This window comes from Cornus florida, unplaced genomic scaffold (genome assembly GCF_030987335.1).
Source record: "Cornus florida cultivar Cherokee Brave unplaced genomic scaffold, ASM3098733v1 CherokeeBrave_3.0.0_Hap2_Chr10, whole genome shotgun sequence".
Lineage (NCBI taxonomy): Eukaryota > Viridiplantae > Streptophyta > Magnoliopsida > Cornales > Cornaceae > Cornus > Cornus florida.
Window position 1 is genome coordinate 78,360,228 of NW_026775580.1, and position 24,150 is coordinate 78,384,377.

Consider the following 24,150-nt stretch of genomic DNA (forward strand, 5'->3'; position numbering starts at 1 on the left):
ATCTCCTCTTGTGCATAGCGGATCTGTGCACCATCCCGTGCACCCAAACGCACCAAAACGGTGTCATTTGGGTGTAACGGTGAAGGCCTTGCTTCAGCGTATTGTACTTGAGCTGGTACGCTCAATGAGAACCATTGCACCGAACGACATAACAACACAAATAAGTATGAAAAATTATTAAATGGTTTGTTGTATTTCACACTTAGTAGACTAATTTAATAATAATTTTTCGTTTATGAAACTTTGTAATTTATTAATATATTCTTGTGGGACCATTTTTTCAATTTAAGAGTCTGTATTTAATCGGTCCACGAAATGTTAATGATCCAGAACCATCTAATAATTTCTCAATAAATATGGTGACAAGTTGAGTAAATCTTTCACTTATAAAAATATTTTTTTCTTTTTTCAATAAATTGAAGACATTTCTTTATTATTATTCTTTTACACAAAATTTAGAATATGTATAAAAAAAACTTAAAATTTATTTATTTATTTTAAAATTGTACCTAAAATCACACAGAACTTCTTATTGTCCTACCTTTACTCTCAACCTTCTATTTAAAAGATAACGAGATACCATATTGGTTAAAGCCTAAAACCCTTTGTGATTATGAAAATTGTTTCAAAAAATAGAGTTAAAAGAAAAAATAAATAAATAAATAAAAGATCGGAAATTTTAAGCGATATCACTCAATTTTATTTCTCTAGGCTTGTGCATGTAAATCACAATTAAAATTATTTCTGTAGCCACTTACTGTGTGTACAATTAAAATTTGGACAAAGTGAGAAAAACACCCTTATAAGTGTTTACATTTTGAGTAAATATTACCCATATAATTTATTTTGGATATATAAATCCGTTAAGTTTGAAAAATATGATAAAGAAGGACTTAATGTCTATATTCGGTCAAAAAATAATCATATTAAAAAGTCATGTGCACATGACTATTTTAAATTATATAATTCTTACAACACCATTTTACTCTTCCCAAAATGCCCCTTTGCACATGACTATTTTAAATTATATAATTCTTAAAACACCATTTTACTCTTCCCAAAATGCCCCTTATACCATTTTATATATAAATAATGTTTCCTATCTTTTGCAAACTCATCTCCCTCTTTCTCTCTCTACTCCCAAATTCTCTCTCTCTCTGCAGAGTCTCTCCCTACTCCACTCACTGCAAGTCTCCCTCACTCTCTCTCTCTCTCTCTCTCTCTCTCTATATATATATATATATATCACCTTTCAAAAACACCTCTAATGTTTACATTTTTGACAAATAACACTCTATCCTTTATATTTAAGATTAAACATTTTAGTCATTTTACACTCATATCCTTTATATTTAAGATTAGACATTTTAGTCATTTTACACTCATATCCTTTATATTTAGGATTAGACATCTTAGTCATTTTACATTTACTTAGTTTTTCACATTTTTTTATTTAGTTACATAAGAGTACTTTAGTCTTTTAATGGCTATACGAACAACATGCTATCGTTCGCCAAAAGTAAAGATTAGGAACTTTTAAGAACCTATAAGGGAGTTATATACCCTATATGCACGCCATAAGAGTGTTTATTGCTCGCAACCCTTAAATTGTTTCAAAGTTTCAATCAAAATTGAAAATTGCTCAAACTAAAACCTTGCAGGAGCAGACTCCGTCTTTGCAAAATCTAGAGAGATTAGATATACACAATCCATAACCTTAATATCACATTGAAGCAACCTTACCATTTCACCCAAACTCACCCTTTTCAATCAAAATGGTTTTACAATAAAATTGCTGATCATACAGCAGAAATGGTATTCGACGCCAGTACAAAAGGTAATTAACTCAGCAACTATCTTCTTCTCAACTCCTAATACAATTCACTTGGCTGCTTGTTCAGGCTTCATTTGATTCTTTTTCAGTTAAAAAGTTTCACCCACTGGTCGTTTCTTCAAGCATAGCATCATTTAGACATGGAATTTTACAGCACCATATAGGCATACAAAAATGCACATTCAAAAACACGAGCAAAAAATGTATGGGTTTTGAAGAGTTCATGGTAGGCAAATAAGGCATCCGTACATACACAATCCAATCGAATGTAGTTTTGATGCAGATATTGAACGTAGTTTTGATGCAGATATTGAACATTAATGAACAGCGATACCCCCGACAAATTTAATTTCGATGGATGTACAACACAACGTAGGCTCTTTCACTATAATTTGTCCCAATATATAGAAAAGATACAAACAATGGTGAAGAAGGCACCAGAGAACAACAAATGAATAAATGAAGAACGGCGGAGTCCTTCCCAGATAGCTACTCAACTTCTCAGCCTGCTTTAACTAATCTACAGTAGTATATCTAACTAATCTAATTCTAGACTAGACAAGTACACTCTATCCTCTGTCAGCATCTAAAAAAAAAGGAAACTATATAACAATGGAGGGTGAAGGGAGGTGCATTGGAGTCTAAACTGGTCCAAAGCCTGGGTCTTACAGTGTTGCTAGTATACACAAAGGATGAAGATGACATAACCATCAACCCTCCAATTCAACTCTTTAGATTGAGCTTCACATTCTGAACTTTGACCGATATCTTTAGCTTCTGTTCTTCCATGTCCCTCAAGATAGCTAGCAGGTTTGCTCGATATGCTTCACATCGCTGACTTGCACTTTCCAACTCAGCAGTCAATTCATGAACTGTTTTGTCTTGAGTCTGCAAACAGAAAAGAAAAGCAAAATGTTTCAGACAATTTACCACATTGTCACAAAACTAAGATACACAGTGATTAAAAAGGAGAAAAGGAAAAGTTGTTATTTCTAGCTAACCTACAATTACCAAATTCACAAAACATTACAAGTTTGATTGGAGCTAAAACTACAACACATGCAAATAACGCACCATCAGACGACTATTACCAACCTCGACATTGAAGGTCTGAGCTGTTTTATCAAATTGGCAGTATCTAGTTCATTTTCCTCAAATGTCGTAAAAAATGCTTCTCCAATTCATGCATGCAAATTCTACTCCAAGAGCTCGTATTTGACACAAGTAACCAGAGAGACGTAACACAAATAGCAAATAATTTAGTAACCAGAAAGAGGTGAATTCACATAATACTGGACCACCTAATGTTCATCATAATCAATTCATTTGGTTCCAATGAAGTGAGGAGAAAATAGATAATGAAGAGAAGAGAACAGTAGAAAATTTTAAATTTTTTTTTTTTTAAATTGTACAAAAGAAGCTAGGAAAATTATGTGCAGAGAAGACTTCAAACTTCTATTCCTCTTCTTCTTTCCTTTATCTCCAAAACTATCCCAACTTCAGAGAACTATTTTTTTATTTAGTATAAAAGCTGCCCTCTCATTTCTCTAACTCTTGCCAAAAATATATTTTCCCATGGGAGTCTATGTGGTGGTAAGTTCCACACGCTAACACAAGTTCCAATGTCTAGTTGCACACTGAACAAATGCTATGTGTCAATTACAGTGCCGTTTTATGAAAATCTTCAAATGTAGAGAGCATTAAAGTTTTCAGACACTCATGAGTCACGACAAAGTGTTCTTTATGAACATGATGTAGAATGTAGATGATTAGCACCCAGATCAGTTTCCAAGCACCATTATCTGGGCCAAATTTAGTTAAACATGTAAAATCCTTGCATAAAATTAGTTCATGATTGCCGTTGCTGGTGGCTTCAAACAACACAATCTTACCTCCAACAAACCAGCTTGCCCAATAGCATCCTCAACCAGGAATTAACCAATTTCTTCCAATTGCACAGCTTGAGAAATAGCATAAAACAGATCTCCTAAATCTCTAGGACATTTGGACCAAGTCCTATGTGTTACTGCAGCAGTTATATTGTCATAGGGTGAACCAAGTGTTCGAAGTTATGTGAATTAGTGCAAAAGGACAATAAAGATAAACCTCAGACCAACACTAACCCAATCGAGAGGGAGGAAGAATTGAGCACCAATCACATTCTCAAACATAGCAGAACATAGAGACAAGCACTCTCTGACTCAACATATAAGTAAAACCATTTGCTGGCCACAATTATCAAAGCATGTTTAAAAGTCAAAAGTACAAGCATCAGCACATCCAAATGCAAAGGTTTATACAAACTTCTCCACTTTCACTTAAGAAAAGAAATTAAAGAATGGTATAGAACTATGTTAATGTGTTTATAATCATCATTGCTTATTAAGGAATCAACAAATATATTGAATTTGACTGGTGTTTAGAGAAGATTAGAAATGCAATGATCACAATATAACTTTCAGTCATTTACGTAATGGGGCAATAATAACCAATTCTTATAAAACAGAGAAACCTTAAAATCAAACCTTCAAAGGAGCAAGTTGTTAGTCGGTCCGGCCATAAACTTTTTGGTGCAACACAAACAATAAGAATAAAGTGCCTGAGACATATATCTATATCAGATAGCTATATTGTGAATAACTTGAATCAAGTTAAGACTTAAGGATGTGGGATGAAAGGATTAAGAGAGACAAAGGAAAAACTACATGATAGAAAGCAGGTTGTTCTTTTCCTTTCTACCATAATTAGTAAAAACATATAATATGCCAACTCTTTCTACCCAAAAAAACAAGTCGTTGTCTGCCATCACAAATATAAAAGACAAAAATGACATCATTGGTGAATTTATACATTCGCAAACAGAAGATGTGAATGGTGGTGCACGGAGGATGGCCGTTGACAAGTGATGATGGTAGGGCCTCAATTTCAATAAAAATATTACAATGTAAAATAATTTGAGAAGCTTTATGCAAATTAGGAGATTAAGCCTCATTTAAACACGACACTTATGATTAAGTGACTATTTAATGAGACAATCCTCTAGTTGATCTCAACCCTTTTCTTTTCCTATGCTGGTCACCACTCTCACTGCAAAAATAGAAATTTTCATCAGGTTTATTCTGAATCCTTGATGCTAACATGTTCGATGATGAATTCTTACCAGAATGTACTGGACATCCAGACAGATCTCATTTGAGACAAGCTGACCAAAATGTAATATGCTAGGAAATTCTACTCATTAGGTCGTATTTAGAGAATATGGGGATGCGCATGGGAGCTAATAATATTAAAAACAAGACTCTAAACTAAATATTACTACTATAACAATCAATGTAGCTCTTGAGTAGCTTTACCAGAAGAAATCTTCAGGCTAGCTTTTAGTATATATACGAAGTACATTAAGCAGCAAACATAATAAAAGGGGCACAATTCATGCATATGCAGAGTATACAGGATTGGAACATTATAACAAAACAAAAAAACAAAAGGAAAAAGAAGCACTAGACTTGGCACCAGAACTACAAATCATATCACTCAAAAAATCGACAAGATATCCTTATAAAATGAACATCCACTTAAAACCCAAGTAAACATGTTCGCCACTGTCTGTTTTAACTTGTAACCAGACATCAAATGAACCTATTTATCTTATTAAGCACTATAAAAAAAACAAACAGGGGCTCTCTCAATGTAGATCTAACTCTCCTTTTTCTAGGCAGCACAATTGCTACCTACCTAATGCCTCCTTCACCGAGACTGGCATCACCAAGAGAATGCCAAAAAAAGAAAGAGACCAACTCCATATATTCCTTGTCACCAGGCAATGCAAAAGGAGATGATTTATGATTCCTCTGCCTTTGGCATGTGCAACTCCAATCCTAAAGAATTCTATTCCTAACTAATTATCCATCACAAATCCCTTGTCATGGGAACAAAAATGCTCCTCCACCACAGTTTTTTCATAGAATTAAAATTCACCTCATCACAAAAGCAGTGATGATAGAAACCATAAAGCTCTCCATCTCAGCTATAATTCCATATGCTCATCAGAGGGACCAGTCATTATTTTGATTGCCCAACCTCATCCTGGACGAATTTCTCAATGGCTCATAAATTTGTCAGTTAATTTGACAGAACGAAAGACAAATTTACTCTCCAATCTTGGAATTAGCAACCACAGAAGATTACACTCAGTTTATTTTGCCACAACACTAGGTGAAAACACTAGAAGATTGCATTGGAGTGGATTCAATTTTGATTTGACTTAGATTAAACCTTGGTTTTCAACTTCCTGTGTTATGCCTTTGCAATTAAAAATATGTCTTTAACCACTGCGGTTAACCAACATGTCATCTTATTTTCAAAGCATTTCTTTAGCGGGCAAAGAGGCATGCTAGGGTTAAATAAGTGAGAGATCATACTAACAAAAACAGATCAGCCAAGACAAAAACAGATAGGGAAAGTAGATTTTTTTTCTTCTCCCTTATTATTTATGCCTCCACTCATGCAGCTCTGGAACATGCATTAGCTGAAAAGGCATTCTTCCTTGGTTTTTCACTGACAAAGTACGAGGGTTTTTTAAAGGCATAAAACAACTATTGATTAAGCACAGTAAATAGACAGAAAGAGACAAAGAGAAGAGGCAGAACCCCATTACAGGAACAACACACTAAATGCTTCTAACCCATGTGAAGAAAAAAGACACTCAGCATTCGTGCTTCCAAATTCTCCAAGAAAGCATAATGATGGATCCAGTGTAAAGGCTCATAATGTAGAATTCTTAACGATTCCAAGTCTAATAATGAATAAATCCCTATTTATAGTGGAAGTTCTAAACAATAAAGAATGTTTGCGATGAAGAAAGAATAACAGAAATTGCAACAATCATTGAAATCAGAAAAAGAAAAAAGAAAAATAAATAAAGCATGACACTTGGTAAACTACTATGTCCAAATGAATATCTTGCAAGAGAAAGAACTGACCACTGAACAAGACTGAAGCTGCTTGATTTGATTTTTACTTGGGTTCGCTTCCTGATCACTTCCATTAACTAGAGTGCTCTGTTTAACCCCTGGACCATGCTGCTTTGCAGTAGCAACCTTCTTTGCAGCCTCACGAAGAGCTTCCATTGCAACGTTGTATACATATATTGACTCCGCCCCTTCTTCTACATATTTAATGGCTTCTTGGCGCAAATTATCATAGCGAGCAGCGGAGGACTCTTGACAATTACTAGGCAATCCAAGAGTGTGTTCGTCCATTAGAACACCACTTTTAGGATTTTTGGTCCACCGTTTCAATATATATTGAGATGGAAGTGTAAGAACATTTGTAACTCTGAAAACTGCTAATATGTGTCTACAAAGGACACCTGAAAACTCAAACATTTGGCAGCTACAACTAGCTTTCTTTTCAAAGGCGTTGAACCGAATGAAGTGCGCCTTATGGTCTTCTCCAAATTTTGACACCCTATACATAATTTCCGATCCCGTGTCATCGATCATTGTTGCAGGATTTGCAAGAGTCTCAACTAATTCATCTTGGAACTTCTTGAATATCATCCTTGTGTAAAGGCTGGCAGCTTGTTTTTCCATGGGAGATGGCGTTTTTAAAATTGGTGCAGTGTTTAATGTATCATAATCTGCCTTTACTTCCTTCTCATACCGAGTGGCAATGGCTTTCTCATATTGCTTAACTAGCACATGGATATTAGTTGATGCATTTATATATCCATCAAAAAATGAGTTGATACTATCACTAGATTGGGTTATAGACATCTCCCCAAAGAATGTATCGCGGAGATAAACTGGCACCCATTGCTGTCGAGCATTGTACATCAACTGAAGCCATTCACTACCTCCGAGATTGTATCTTTCAAGCATGGACTCCCAACATGACTCGAACTCCTCGATTGTCTCTGTTACATTGATGCACCTCTGAAACTCTGCTTCAAAAGCTGGGTACGAGTGATATACATGGGACAATTTCTCCTGGGCTTCTCTAAATATGTTCCATTTACAGAAACGATGCCGGGTCTTTGGAAACACCTGCGCAACAGCTGACCTTATGATCCTATCCTGGTCTGTCGTGATAGAGATGGGATGGCGACCAGACATTGCAGTAAGCCAAGTTTCGAACAGCCAAGCAAAAGAGGATTCTGACTCATTCAGAAGTAAAGCACAGCCAAACAATACAGGCTGTCCATGATGGTTTAATCCCGTAAACGGGGCAAAAGGGACCCTATAGCGGTTAGTTCTATACGTTGTATCAAATGTAACCGTGTCTCCAAAGTAGTTATAATTCATTCTAGAGTTTGCATCAGCCCAAAAAATATTTCCTGATGTGTTCTCAATTTCACCTTGAACAACACAAAAGAAACCGGGATCCTCAGCCTGCATTTGCTTCAAATAGTCAAAAACATGCTGACCCCCGCTCCCTAGGGTCCTCTGCCTGCTGCTGCTCATGTAATTCTGGCAATCAACTTTCGTGAAACCAACATTATTAATTCCACCCGATTCCTTAATTAACACAGACATAACCCCACTCGGTCCCATCCCAGCTGCTTGAAGGGTATCAATCAAGCTTCGAGCAGGACCCGATACGTGCCTGTGTGAACGGAGGCAGTGCACCTTATCGGGTGGCACAAGCTCATGATTATGCTCTTTAACAAGTTTGGTCACAACCCATTTTCCAGAACTTTGTTTCTTCACAGTCAGTTGTGCCTTACAACCAACTCTAGTGATGGTACGCTGCCGCTTGGACTTATTTTCACCCCCCTCACGGCGAAACCCCTCTCGAGAGCACACAATCTGCCGGCAAATGATCGAGCCATCACGACGTGAGCGCTGGTACACACTAACTCGTGTACTAAAACCTATACGCCGGGCATACGAATTGTAGAAAATTCGAGCAGCCTGTTCAGAATCAAATTCCATTGCGTCGCAGGGTTCAAGATTTGGGTCTCCATTAGTAGAGAAGAAATCCCGACCCACAAAAGAATTTTCGACCATATCACCATTGTAATCATCATCATAGTCATCTGCTTGTTCTAAGTCGACACCAGTGTCTTCTTCACCAGAACCCATATCGAATTCCACAACCTCATTTTCAATGTTTAAGGGTTCAAAGTCCATGACTTAAATTTTTTTTTTTTTTCAGGTCTGCTTGCAATTTACACACATATACAAAGAGTGTCTAGCTATGTCTATAGGAATTAGTGAAATTAGACTAGTAGAAAGAGAGAGAGAAATGCCTGACCGGAGATCGGTAGAGCAGAGACACCTTCGATAAGCAATGACATTGGATCTTGGTAGGCGAGCTGTACAGAAGCATTGCCACTCAGCGAAGAATATAGAGAGAGAAGAATGAAGGGTTTATATATATATATATATATAACTTTTCTGGTTTGGGAGAGAGAGAGAGAGAGAGAGAGGGTAGGGAATTAGAGGTTTGGTGTTGCTCAGTACAGAGGATTTTTGAGGGTTAGAGAGAGAGGAGAGTCGGAGTGAGAGAGAGTTGGAGGAACTAGGTCGATCCTTGAGATTGAGGTGTGATTTGTTGCTACGCGACACAGCATAATATTCTGTGACATATGATAGGATTCGCATCCGCAATAGCTAGGGATGCAATATGTAAATCAGACGTCTATAAATAAAGGAGAGTGGGGACGCCTTTGACTTTGTGTTTGTATCGACAATTGACACACGTACTGTGACGTGGTTAGAATCAGACAGTTTTAAGAGTTTTACAACCAATATAAAGGTAAATGGATCATAATCCTCTTTTATGCTATTTTTGTTTCTGAATCAGCCGCATTTTATAGCATATAAATTGACACCATTAAATTAAATAAAGTAAATGTGTTAATTTTCTTATTTAATAGTATTACCGAGCATTGTAATATTATGTAATATATTAAAGGATTTATAAATCCCTGAATTATTAATTTTTTGCAACTTATCGCCTGAACTAAAAATTGTTCCTTTAAACTATTAATTTGTTACAATTAAGGATAAACTCATCACAAAATATTATTTTACCCTTTGTTATTAAATTTATCATTTCTTATTAAATTGTCATTTATTATATTTTCTCTTATTTAAATATTAATTTTACCATTTACCTTAATTTTATAATTAGTATCAATTGATTATAAAAATAAAAAAAATAAATAAATTTGTAACTATCATTTTCTAAAATGATTAACTTATTATACTCACTTTAAAAATATATATATATATATATATATCTTTTTTTTCAAACAATATTCATGAAAAATTAATAAATTACGTAAATAAAAAATATCTTCTTTTTAATGTAATATATTCATGAAAATTAAGAAATTACTTAAATTGTTTCAAAATTTTCTATTTAAGATTTTTATTTAAAAAATTAAAGGCAAGCTTATGCAAATTTAATGGAGAATATTTCATCAAATTAGTATGAATTTTTTTCATAATTTATTTTAACAAGAAAAATATATCAAGTATAATTCCATAAGAAATAGTATTATGGTCATTTAATGAAAAATAGGTATAATAATAGGGCACTTTGTAACTAAATGTGATAATTTATGGGGTTTTACACACAAAACATAGTTCAGGAAGGTTATTTACAAATTTAGACATAATTGAGAGGAATTTTTTGCACTTTACCCTATATTAAATGGAAAAGTTATATTGTTATTGTATGCCCATTTAATATGTAATAATAAGACGGGTGAATATAAGAGGATTTCCAAACTTAAATTCTCTGTGGAGCTATGCTTGGGCACATATTTTCATGGTTTCATTATATTCATTTTAAAATTTATCAGTAGCAGTAGTAAAATTAGGGATGACAATTTATGTTTGTGGTCTTCGTGTTGTGTCAATGTAAGGGTATTATACTAAATAAATAAATCCAAACTCAACTTATTTAATAATCATGTCAAAAATTCTCAATACTAACCCAACTGTTTATTAAACAAGTACATGTGTTAACCCCGTTTAATGGCCAATTTATTAAAACGAGACATTTAATATTTAATCAAATACTAAATAATAGAAAAAAAATTGTCATAATTAACCCAAATATTCAAAATAAAAAAGAAAAATCATAAGTCATAAATAAGGTTTATATTAAAATGACTTAACTATCCATAGTAATTGGGTTTAAACATGTAACATATTATATAAGTTATATTCACGATTATAATATATTGAGTCGAACGGGTCATAAACAGGTTACATGAGTTGAACCCCTTAACCCTAACATAACACAGTTAAGTAAACAGGTTAATTATATCGATCATTTCATGACTCAAACCCGTTTATACCAAACTCAACTCCTTTTAACTCGTATCGTGTTATCGTGTCGTAATTTGCCACCCCTAAGTAAAATTCACTACGAATAGTAAAAATTTAAATAATATAGTAGTGGATTTTATCAATGCAAGTGATAAAATTTAAAATATAAAATAACATCATTTTGAAAAGTAAAAGATGTGATACATTGTGCGTTAGTAAATTTGTCTTGAATTATTTGCAGAACGGATAAAAAATAATAATAATTTGCTGAACATTAGAAAAGTTATATGTTGAATTATTTGCAAAACGGATAAAAAAAATAATAATTTGCTGAACATTAGAAAAGTTATATGTATTTCACGGGGCAAATCAATTGTAAAATCTCCATGGAAAAAAATGTCCTTGTATTAAGTTATATATATGGTGATATTATTACTACAATTGAAGTATGTCCTTGTATTAATTTATGGTGATATTATTACTACAATTGAAGTATGTCCTTGTATTAATTTATGGTGATATTATTACTACAATTGCAGCAATTCCACGGAAAGCTGATGCCATTGTTCCAAAATCTAATTACCCTAATTGAATACTTAAATGATAACAGTGGGTGGAATACAAATTTTTGGGTAAACTCGGGAGATTTTGTTGTTCAGTAAATTTACTAGGAGTCACACCAGTCGCTTTTGGAAATTATTTTTGTGAATATGACAAAAAAAATTCAAATGTTATAATGATAGTGACGAGCAACACTTGAAGGTCATTTTGACCTGGTCACACACACTATATTTTTGGCATACGGAGAAGAAGCTAAAGTAGACTCATTTAACGCAGAGAGTATCACTTGAGAATAAGATTCAAATATAGTAGAGACACAGCCCATTGAATAGACATTGCCTCAGCCACCAATGCACAACAAATTCCAGCACCACCAGCCTCTCCCATATAATACGTTTGTACTTTGTACCGTAACAAAATTATTTCTGATCTTCCTACCATGAATATGAGAAAAACAACAGAGGCATCTCCCGTTCTTTTAAGTTGCATTATATTTAAACCACATCCCACGTACCATAGACGGCCTATGCAGACACCACAGAGCTAACCATATGAAGAAATGCAGCAACAATTAAGTGGTTTATAGTATCTGGAATAGACAAAATGGAGATGATAACAAAAGTAGCCATGTCCAAGTTATGTGTGTGGGTGTAGTACTTCAGTAAGTATTTGCTAAATATATATACTTCTTGTATAGCCTAGGCAAATAAAGAGAAAGCAAAGATATATCCACAGTTAAAAAGAAAAATAAAGCCATCCCTTATCCCTTGATGAATGAAGGGGTGCATATAAATGTCAAAACATTTTTTATAGAACATAGACAAAATCTCATCTTTTCATAAACCGCAACACAATTCTCTCAATTATTTCACAAGATAAGTGAAGGACGACTAAAAAAAAAAAAAAATCAGAAAGAAAAGAAGAAATAATCAAGTTCGTTATTAGCATCTACACGTCCACCTCGAATATAAATAAAAGAAAATTGAGACAAAAATAAGTTGAAAAACCAGTAATGTGGGGCACGGGCACGGGCACCGGCACCGGCACCAGGAACAGTTCAACAGAAGGAAGACGAGCTATTAATGTGTACTTCAAAAGGGCTGCACACTGTTTGAGGGTGAGGACATCACAGAAAGAATGTCTGTCACAGAAGCCATCGCACTCAATGCTGCTTTGAGAACATCCTGTGAACATCCTGGTTTAACAATGGTCCGCACCTGGGAAAGGATATAGGAAAAAAAGAAAAAAAATACATTACATGAAAAAGAATCAATCCATAAACCCAATAATAAATACCAAAAAAGAGAGATTGGTCATATAAATAGATACTACATATAACTTCTAATGGTGGCTTTTACTATTATTATTTTATTTTATTTTTTGATTGTCATTGTCTAATACTTGTTGGCAACTCAAACTGATTAATCTTCCACTGTTCCGGCTTTCATGCCTTGACTTGGCAGATCGGAAGCCCTACTCAATTTATTTACCCTATACACCCAAATATTGTTTTCCACTAAGAAAATATATGACTACGACACAACAAAAAATCTCTATCCACTAAGACAACCATTAACCACTATGCCATGACTTCTTTTAATAATACAACTTTTGGTTGTCTAAAGACTCTAAACAAACTTCAATATGCATAAAAATACAGGTAGAATTGTAATATGAGCAGTAACATCAGAAGAAAAGGAGTAAATTCCTGTACAATAGAATTTTGCAATCACTAAAAGACAAGTTAATGCACAGAGGGGAACAGGAAAGTATCCTCAAAAATTCATCGAGTACAAATAAAATGATTTCTATTCACATTTCGACACCCAATGGAAATGGGAAAAGTCAATTATTTTCCGTTGCACTAACAGGCAACATTTATCGTCTAGAATGGAGCCATAAAAGAACAACCAATGGCAAGACAACCTCAAGATCTTTTTAGCCTGAAGACATGCCAGAAATTGGTTTTGTTAAAAACAAGGGGAAGAATAGTGGTATTTTAAATCAATCCAACCCATAAATTCTCAGGTGCATTGCTGTAAGCCGATCTCATCACAATTCATATATGAAATGGACCACGACACAAAGAAGATGGCAACAGAAAATGGAGAAATCAATCTCAAGCCATTGCATTTGTTTAGAAGAACAAAAATCAACAAATATAGGAAAGTTTCAGCACCTTGTCAAGATACTCTTGAAGTTTTTTGATACGACCCATGTAATCCTGGTCTTCAACGCACAGAGTTACGGCCTTAGCATCAGCACCTGGACCATCAAACTGAAGGGGTCCTGGGTTTCTGTAGAGATCGTCCATCAAAAATTTTGTTGCATTCTGCCTCAGCAGTCTGAAAGCAAGATCAAACAGCAATATAGCAGTTAAAGAGACAATGCTGGTATTATCATTCGATCCATTATGTAGAACAACTAAACAATCCCCATGGAAAAAAGGAAGAAAGAAAAAGGTGGGAGAAGGAGAACCATGAACATTAACTAGCCATGGAAAAAGTAAAGATAGCGCATGTCAAATCTAACATCAAAAAAGGTTTTGGGAAATTATGATAAAGACATACTCATATGCTTTGCCTTTCAAATCAACAGTAGCAGGATGCAGAGCAGGTTTTCCAATCGATGAGGCCCCAGGACCACGACCATAACGCTTTACAGTCAACATTGCCTGTCATTTATTGATACAATCCAAGAAGTCAACTTTCTCAACAAACAAGAAACAAAAGGGAGTGAACTAGCACTTGAGAGAACTGAAAAGCAACCAGAAACACTTTTCTTCCATAAAAAAATAAAAAATAAAAAAAATAAATAAAAAAAAATTTAAAATAAAAAATAAAAAAATAAAAACATACAATATAGAAAGGTCATGTAAAACTTACTGTAATTGGAGCGGCACCACAACGCCACTTGTTTAGAGGATTTTTCAAGTTGGTTATAGTTGCCATGTAACCATTTAGACCAGCTGCCAGAATATGATAGCAGATATGTCCAAGAACCTGCATGAATATTAATAATAAGAAGGGCTATGTAACATAAAACCTAGATAACAGAAAAGGTAATACTCTTAAGAAGAAACATACATAAGCATAGTCGCAATCGAATTTTGACGGTAGAGATCCCCGAGCTTGATAACCAAAGAAATGACAGATAGCATTAAATTTCTTCCCTTTGTATGTACCTTCCTTCTGTTTATATCAACCAGCAGAGAGATGTTAAAAACATCGTAATGTTACTGAATTAAGTACAACATATTTACTGGAGTTAACTAAGTTCTGAGCTAATTCATGCTTTCTCATCTCACTTCCTTCTGCTTAGCCAAAAGCAAACGTAATTATGGGCATTTACAGTAATGTATTTAAAAGCATTGGGGATTGAAATATAAAATGTAGCTTCAAACATGACTTTCAGTAGTTGTATTAACTATTAACTAATGACAGCTGAATTTGCCTGTGTGTTAGAAATTACCAATCAAAGTTAATTATTAGATTACAAACAAAAAGTAGAAATGAAAGTCAAGGAAAACCACAAGTTGTCTACAAAATGCTTTGGATGATTAGGACTTCCAGAGGACTTGCTTGCTTTGGCAGTAAATGCCACAATAAATTTCGTCAAGGAAGAAAAAGAGTTCATTTTTAGGTGCAGGGTGATATTTCTTCACCAAGCAAACTGAAAGAGACACGATAACTTCTCACCAAAGGCTTCACATATCCATATACTAAACCATATACTTTACCACCGGACCATGTGCAGACCTATTATTTGCGGAAACAAATGAAGCCAAAGAGAAAAAAAGGAAATGGGGAAAAAAAAAGAAAAAAAGATCAGTTGCTCCTATGAGGGGCAAAGGCACCTACATAGGTTCCACTCTAAGCATTTTTTCATACCTTTTGGACTATTTGCAGCTCAGTTGATCCTATATTTCCTGTTTGGTTAGTTCTGTTTATGTGATTATGGGTTGTTTCAGTCATTGATATATTTACTTGAATAGTCATTTTGTTGGATTAAACATTGGCTATAACATGTGCCTATTATATGTCATATTTTACTTCCAAACAAATTTATTCAAGTCATGGAGGGCTTCTCTTACCATGCAGATCAGCTAAGCCTTTCCTCCGTCACGAAGATGGAAATGGAAATAGAGGGGACGTACAATCATATGAAATTGCATAAACTAGTACCAGATGGTATACTGTGTATATACATACCAACCCAGAGAGAACGTGCAGAATAAATGTAAAGGAGATGCAGGAAAATATTTTTCGGCCTTCTTGAATTTCATTTTTTGATATTTTTCCAATTAAGTGTCAAAGAAAAAATAAATGGTAAAAAGAAATGGAAGTTTGGACAGCCAGAGATGACCACGTCTTACCAATCTCTTGTTCATTTCTGCTTCCACAAGATGAGCTAAAAGTTTTTCTGTCTCAATCTGAAAAAGGAAAAAAACTTGAATAATAATTGGAAAAAAAACAAATTTGAGAAGCTTTTACAGAACCAAAAGGATTGAAGGTTCCCATACTTGAGATAATTGTGCAGAGTCATCTGATTCGGGGTGGAGAAGTAGCTGTAACATTGAATACATTGATTTTAGATGAGAACTCTTGCTAATTTAAGGTTTAAAAAAATATGTGGGATAATAAACCTGTTTTCTGATAAAGGGTGGCAGAAATTCGAATAAGGCCGATGCCCATGGTGATAGTTGAGAAGAAATTGTATCCATAGAAACACCTTGCCTGATCAAACTATGAATTTCCTGGAAGATACAGAAGATGTTAATAGTAAAGCATTCTATATCAAATGCAACTACAAGAAGTTGCCAGCTTCCAGTGAAAATAACCTGCAAAGCTTACCTGTAATAAAGCATACACTTCAGGAATGCTTTCTATAAGCCCCTCTGGTAGTAGAATGACACCATGGTTTTTGTCTGGTCCAAAAACACAAAAATGGATCAGATAACAACAAAAATTATAATTGATTAGAAAACAGAATCAATCTAGAATTCCAAACCTTGTTCTGCCCTGGTTTGCACTGCATCACAAATTTGTTGTGTCAGGTCAAACAGAGTGAGCTTTGATGCAGCAACCTCCTCACCAAGAATGACCTACAAAGAACGCATCCAGAGCTATTCAAGAAGAAGGAATATCTAGAAGGCAGCACCTCTTAATAGCAATATCAAATCAAGGGAATGAAATACAAGGAATACAAACCATATTTGGATGTGACTGAAGGGTGCATTCCAAAGCAACATGTGATGCCTTCCGGCCCATAAGTCGAATAAAATAGTAATACTAGAAGAACGAAAAATAATAATATTTCAGTTTTTGCAAAAAAGGCAACAACATAAACAAAAAGAAAAGAAAAGCAGAGTAAAAGGCACAATACTCATGCAGGATAAAAGCGCATATGGTACTACAAGTTTGAATGAGGTTTTCTTGTTTAATCACTTATACTACGAGCAGTTGCCTCTCAGGAGTATATGCATTACATGAATTTAGAAAATTACCTTTTCTGCTGAAAGAGCGTCAGTGCAGACGTTGCTAATAAGCTGCGAATTAACCTGAATATAATAAGACAGAATAAGGCTTTAATTTCTCACTCCAAAATGTTGAATTGCATGTATTATCAGACAACAACCACCACCACCACAACAACAACAAGAATAAATATAATAATAATAATAACAACAATAATAAACAGACAAGAAGGAAAAAAAAAATGAAAGCGAACAAGTCGTCGTCTGGAATTCTTTTATATCACAAATCATATTATGGTACCACTCTTAAATTTAGGAGTGTGGTGTATAATTTGGCAAGTTGTATTAATGTTACATATACAGTGGAATAATACAAAACTGAAAAGTTGATACTTGATAGGTACACTAATCAAAAGGAGAAATATATATATATATATATATATATATATATATATATGATAATGAATTGATGATAGGCTTCTCCGAAGTTGTAATTTCTACTCAGCCCTATAGAGTGATCACATTCCATGTTAAAAAAGATCTTGATAATTTGCCAGCATTGTTCTTTCAGTGCTTGGAAGAGGAGGAGGAGTAAAGTATAGAGTTTGCATTTACTTTTGGATAAATAAAAAAACAGAGTGCAAGAAAACAATGGAGATCATGTGACTTCATTCAATTGCAAAATTTAATTTCTTAAACTAATAATTAAATGTAAACTGTCAGGACCATAAGACTAATACCTTACAAATTGTATCAAAGCCCACATTTGTTTCAACGAATTGATTCTTGAGATCTCCATTTAAAGTAACAGGAACCCCAACTACCTGAAAATCCAAATTATCATGAATGAAACATATCGGGATATTGTTGCAAAAACATCATGGTAGTTTTATTAACAAAAACATTCAGGATCTGAATAAAACTAGTTCGACGTAACAAATAAATAAATCTTTATGAACTGGGACTTCCATACAATTCAAAAACTAATCTCTTTTAACATAAATTTGTCAAAATGCACAAAATACCTTTGTTGGGCATTTTGCTTCTGCAAATATTTCTGCAAGCTGAGCAGCGTCTGTGTTTGATGTTACCCCTTCAAAAGCAAAAAAACTTCATATTAAAAATTTTACAATACTATATTGAATGTATACCCAAATATTAGGTATATAACGAGTCCACCCCTCCTATTACCCCACATTTGTGGGACAAATATGTGCTAATAGCCTTTACTATGTGTTGAATGTGTATGGTAAACATTAAAAAAGAGCATCAATATACCTCCAATGATAACCAGACCATCCAACTTCAAAGTTTTGCATGCAACCAGTGACGCATTAACTTGCTCAGTTGTTCTTATTTGATCTTTTGTCCGTCCCAGCAAATCATAACCACCTAACAAATGACAGCATCATAAATTTCTGTCTAGATAGAAAAATGGAAATCTCATCGTGAAATTGATATGGTGCTAATTACTACCTTGATTTTTGTAGGTTGCAAGAACATCATCTGTGATCTCAAGAGTTTTCTGTGCAAATAAACCTTCAGAACCACCTGGTTATAGGCATAAAAGAGTCCTTTAAGATAAATAGATCGATATCATTTTTATCAACAGAAATACACAAATCATCAAAATGAAAAGTTCAAATAAAAAGGTTTGTTCTTAGATGCCAGCCAATATTAAGATATATGTAGAGAGAGTGCTGTTTGTCAAGTAAACCAAAGGATATTTGGGTTGTAAACTGCTATAAACACCTAAGGAAACTAGAGCATTATGTGCCTGTGTCTGATACTACAACAGAGAAACTAGGATATGTAAACAGCTTCCACAGAGTGCCCATCTGATCAGGTGATAAGATGAATAAACAAAATTGTACTTCCATAACAGTCAAAAGATTCATTTTCAAGAGAAACAAACAAATATATGTATAAAATTGTAATTGCATACAGGTCCATGCATAAAACAGAAAACTAAATGTTAGAACTGAAAAAAGAGAAAACCACTTACCTAAAAATCCAAGTAATATGCTGTTAGGATTGTGAATTTTGAGAGCATTGTGGAGACCCCATATAACATTATGTCCTCCAGGAGACTGTCTCCCACAGAAGACCAATCCCACCCTGAAAACAAAAGAACAACGATGTTTACAAATTTCTATTGCTAACTATATTATTGCATGTGTATAGACGTTCCTCTTTACCCCTGTAAATTAGGAAAATAATTCATTCCTGCTACAATATATAATGCAGAAATAATGCAAAGAGTAAAGCAACTGCTTCTATAATGCAACTAGTTTCTCATGATGTCCACTAAAATTAGAGCACTGTGTCAAAGAAAAGTCAAGAAATCTAGCACAACATTAAGTAATAACCCAAAAGGGGTGGAGGAGTTGGTTAAGAAGTACACTTATAAGGTGGAGGTTTTGAGTTCAATTGCCCTCCCTTGAGGTCAGCCTCAGAGGGATTTTTCCTGGATTAAAACTGTAATAGCAGACTGAATTAGGTTCAAATGTGCTCAGCAGAATCATCATATGGATTCATCTTCAAGACATTTTAATTTCAAATTATGCCACTGTAGGAACATGCTTTGCAAAGAAACAAAGATGATGATCATGAAATGTGTACCTAATTGCTGGATGCTCAGTAATTATTTGGGCATCAGGGACCTTTGCAGTCGCCCTAAGAAAATGAGCCAAAGGCTGTCCGTATGTGTGCGGAAAGGTTCGACTTATGGTGTGGGCACCAGACGGGTCTGCAGCAGCAGTTGCATCACCAAATTCTACCCTGACAGCGGTTCCCTGTTGACATGAAATTACAAGAATAAAAGCTCAGCAAACATGCCAACACATCAAAATCAAAATATCAAGAACCCAATTCAGACCAAGCGATGCAAGTATATCAATGTTTCTACACACACAACAACACATTCAATACCAAAATTAGAAGGCATCGACAAGAAATATAAAAGGATCAAGGGTGGATATCCATTTTAGAACAATTATCAAGGACAGTGAAACAAGAAATTTGACCATGCCATCAAAACTCCTTTAAACTTTTTTTACTTTTCATGCATTGTGCATCTGGAAAAAATTAATACAGCCTAACCTTCATAGCTAAAACAATTCAATAGCAAAAACATTGGACTCAGCACATAACCTATATTATGCCAAGCTCTTTTAAAGTAAACGCATGCAAAAATATGTTATAACAAACAACTAAATGAGACTAAAACATTTTCTATCTTTAATTCATTTAAAATTTTGCAATAACTTGAGTAAGATATGCTATAAAAATTGATAAAAATTACAATATACTATGGATGTGTGTATTTAAAAGATTATTCCACAACTGCATAGGAAGTAACTACATCTTCGAAAATAGCAAATTACAGTCTGACATCTAGATCTTTGTTCATACACATAAAACTTAGATACATATGATGTCCACCATAATTCTTTCAGGCTTGAAAGCCGAAAAGGGGCATAATGCTTTTTCCATCTTTTGCTGTTACAAACAAGAACTTCGTCACAGCTCTTGTAAATCCCCTTAATCAAAACAAATCAAACAACACTCTGAAAATGAAACAGAAAGCTCAAAGCAAGAAAGCATAGAGATCCAAACAATAGATAGATACTGAGTTGCTAGCTTATGTAATGGAAAAGACAAAGAAAGAAAAGAATATCTTAAAAAGGAAAAATATTGGGGTAGCATCAAATATCTAAATTTATAGGCTAGTCTCCAAGAAGTTCTTCTGCTCTTTTGCAAGCCTGTTGGACTTTGTAACTTTGTGAATGATTAGACTGTCGGACATTGTTATGTGAATTTAACTTTCCATTGTCTTCTAAATATAACCCAAGAACCAACCCCCCCCCCCCCGCCCCCCCCCCCCCCCCCCAAATCCCACAGAGGGGGAAAAAAAGACAGAAATGCAGTAGAAAGAAAGAAAGAACATTACTAGGGTATATACAAACAAGCAATCAACCAGTATATCAAAGGTGAAAGAAACCAAGAAATATTTGGAAGATAGTATGATGCATTATTTTAAACTTAAAAGTTCATCTTTTTCAGAGTTAATGACAAGGACATTTATGGGTCAACACATCACTTAATGTTCATTGAGAATGGAACTGATGTTTTTTATTTCTTGCTCTAAAAATTCGAAGTCCAATGAACAATTACACAAAAGAAATTTTCTATTAAGGTGCAATAACAAATAACATTATATTCAGAAAGGAACTGATGTTTCTGGAAGTCTGATTGGGTGACACTTAGCAGGTGTGAAAGACAAAATACATTCAAATGAGTATGAAGTTGACATAAGACAGCTAAATTATAAAACACTGATAATCTAGTTGCGTGGACTCGGTACATGTGTTAATGCCGGCATGAATCCAAGCGTTCAACATGTATAGTCTGATCTATTGAGCTCACTGTAAAACTAAGCTAGATGGGCTACTCCAACTTCATTATGTAAACCAACTGCTAACCTCAGGATGGGATTAGTATGACAATCAGTTTGATGATAAGCTTTTTCTCATCCTTTACCTCTAAGCTTATAAAATTAAAAAAAAAAAATCATCTCCAAGTAACTCGGTCAATATCAAAACTCTCCAGCAAGGCAAGAAGAATCCATTCCGCTTAGAAGCACAGACATTCTAAGGAGGCATGACAGCGTTGGACACGGCACTTCTTGTCACTTCTAAACATTATTTTAAAAGACAATTTCTGTTTTTGTACAAACTCAAACATTGGATAAAACATTAGTTTAGTATGGAAAAAGTATTGCTGTAAAAAAATTCAAATTAAAAGGCTTATAGAAACTTTTGATAAAGTTTGACCATATCTAAAAAGTGAAGAAATAACATTTAATTGAAGGAGTGAGCATGCGAGTAGGAGAGGAGTTATCAGATTGTGTATAAACATCGACATAGATACATACATGCATATATATATATATATATATATATATATATATATATATATATATATATTTCAATATGCGACATAGATGATTATATTATAATTATAATATGTGTAAGTTAAAAAATTCAAGTTACAGTAAAGGAACATTTATTTATAGTATATACTATATTTTCTATATAATAAGTATGTCATTTGTTGCCATTTTCTATATAATAAGTATGTCATTTGTTGCCATGTCCCTGTCAGTGTCCTACTTTTTTTTCAAATTCTCCATTTCGTGTGTGTGACTGTGTCCCTTGTTGTGTCCATTATTCTTAGCCTATTTGGGGGTTTCGCCGAACCAAGGTACCAATCAGTATATACACAGAATTCAACTCCAATTGTACATTCAAACTTAGCCGGTAGGTCTCAATCATAGCTGCTTTACTACATAATAAGATCGAAATCTTCTGCAATCCCAAGTAGTCATAAGAAAATGCAAACAGAGTGCAGTGAATCAATACTGAGCAACAAGACAATATATAGTAAGAAATACATGATCTGGAGTGTGAAATCTGTTTTTCAATGTATATCCAAACTATCAAGACGAGTATGAGAACAAATTTGAATCAGCGATTCGATGACTAAATAGATCCAACATTCCATTTGAATAGAAACAAAACAATGAACGAGAGATCCAAAGTGTGCAACGATTAGTTCAAACAAAGAGTACATGAATGTTGATATAATAAAACGAATCAGAAAAACATATACAATTACACATATCGTATCCCAAAAGAAGATACATATACCTAAATATGGAGAGAGAGGAAGAGTGAGAAACCTGCAGACACGGAGGAAGTTCCGGTTGATAAAGAGATCGAATTTTTTGCAGATCGGAGAGTTCTCTAGGTATGCCGAAATCTGAATCCATTGCAATTTCTCTTCCTCTGCTTGCTAACTTTGAGCGCACTCTCGGTTTACCTACTCACCACTTCTTCTTCTTTTGTGTGCGTTGCGTTTGGTGTTTTTCTTGTAAGGCAGTTTTTATATATACGACTAGGCGATACAACCAACCAAACCACCAGCTAAACCTTCCGGGCTTTATTTCTAGAAGCCCATAGTTTTTCATTTTATTTCAACTCTGCCACTATTTTTTTCTGAAGTGATCAAATTTACCTTTAGGTCCTTTGACTCTGACCCGGGTCCATAATGATTCTTCTTGTAATCTAAAACTAAAATACAGGACCCTTCAATATTGCGGGATTGCCGGTTTGAGGATTCAAACGAAACGCTATGTTTGGTTTAGAAAGAAATAAGTTAGAAAAGAAAAGGAATAGAAAGTGAAAGAAAAGTAAAGTGAATGAAAAGAAAAAAAAAATTTTACTATGTATTTGGTTAGTATAAAAATTTATCCAAGAAAATTGTAAAAAAAATATTATTTTGTTAGTTTGGATAGTATGAAAGTGAAAAGAAAGTGATTATGCATACCAAAACTACCCTTATGAATTAAAATGATAAATTATTAAATTTAAATATATAATTGTTTATATTTATTTTTATTATTTATATTTAGAATAAGGCTTCATAATATTTCTAGGTAAAACTAATTATTAGTTTAAGATAAACAAATTAAAAAAAAAAATTAGAGACTACTAGTTGGGAGAAAATTAAATATTTCACCATATAAAAGATATATATATATATATATCCATACCGGATTATAAGTAGCTAGAATTGCAACATAGAATAGAGAATTAAAAAAAATAAAAAATTCTATTTAGAAGCAAATTCTATTTTACCATGAATTTGGTTAGTATTAAAGTCTTTCGAGAAAGTTATAATAAAATATTTACTTATCAAAAAAAAAAAAAAAGTTATGATAAAATATGATTTTATTAATTTGGGTAGGATGAAAGTAAAAAATAATAATAATTCTACTTACCAAAATTACTTTTATATCCGTTAAAATTTAAAAAATAAATATTGTTCAATAGATGATAAAAAAAAAAAATTATAATAAAATAAGGCAAACTAATTTTCAAAGGTTGGATTACACATAATTAGAGAGCAGAGGAGGCTCAACTAAATAT

General features: G+C 33.9%; 2 protein-coding genes across 4 annotated transcripts; both read right to left on the minus strand.

The window, feature by feature from the left end:
* Positions 1–2,195: 2,195 nt before the first annotated feature.
* On the minus strand, positions 2,196–9,369 carry LOC132278530 (protein FAR1-RELATED SEQUENCE 5-like). Of its 3 annotated transcripts, XM_059780337.1 has the most exons (3): positions 6,817–9,369; positions 4,360–4,433; positions 2,604–2,722 (listed from the first exon to the last, which is right to left on the minus strand). In XM_059780337.1, the coding sequence occupies exons 1-2, from the start codon at positions 8,965–8,967 to the stop codon at positions 4,362–4,364; spliced, it is 2,223 nt and encodes a 740-aa protein (XP_059636320.1). In that variant the 5' UTR covers positions 8,968–9,369; the 3' UTR covers positions 2,604–2,722; positions 4,360–4,361. The 3 variants fall into 3 exon arrangements, with proteins under 3 accessions (XP_059636319.1, XP_059636320.1, XP_059636322.1); XM_059780336.1 differs by lacking the exon at positions 4,360–4,433 and having other exon boundaries at positions 2,196–2,722; XM_059780339.1 differs by lacking the exons at positions 2,604–2,722; positions 4,360–4,433 and adding an exon at positions 4,440–4,921.
* A 3,096-nt stretch (positions 9,370–12,465) lies between these two features.
* On the minus strand, positions 12,466–23,096 carry LOC132278533 (pyrophosphate--fructose 6-phosphate 1-phosphotransferase subunit alpha). Its single transcript, XM_059780342.1, has 19 exons — positions 22,902–23,096; positions 19,781–19,953; positions 19,164–19,276; positions 18,635–18,709; positions 18,437–18,550; positions 18,184–18,251; positions 17,899–17,982; positions 17,189–17,242; positions 16,893–16,973; positions 16,693–16,786; positions 16,536–16,609; positions 16,328–16,438; positions 16,205–16,249; positions 16,058–16,114; positions 14,769–14,873; positions 14,568–14,684; positions 14,253–14,356; positions 13,862–14,027; positions 12,466–12,899 (listed from the first exon to the last, which is right to left on the minus strand). The coding sequence occupies exons 1-19, from the start codon at positions 22,989–22,991 to the stop codon at positions 12,774–12,776; spliced, it is 1,851 nt and encodes a 616-aa protein (XP_059636325.1). The 5' UTR covers positions 22,992–23,096; the 3' UTR covers positions 12,466–12,773.
* Positions 23,097–24,150: the final 1,054 nt, after the last annotated feature.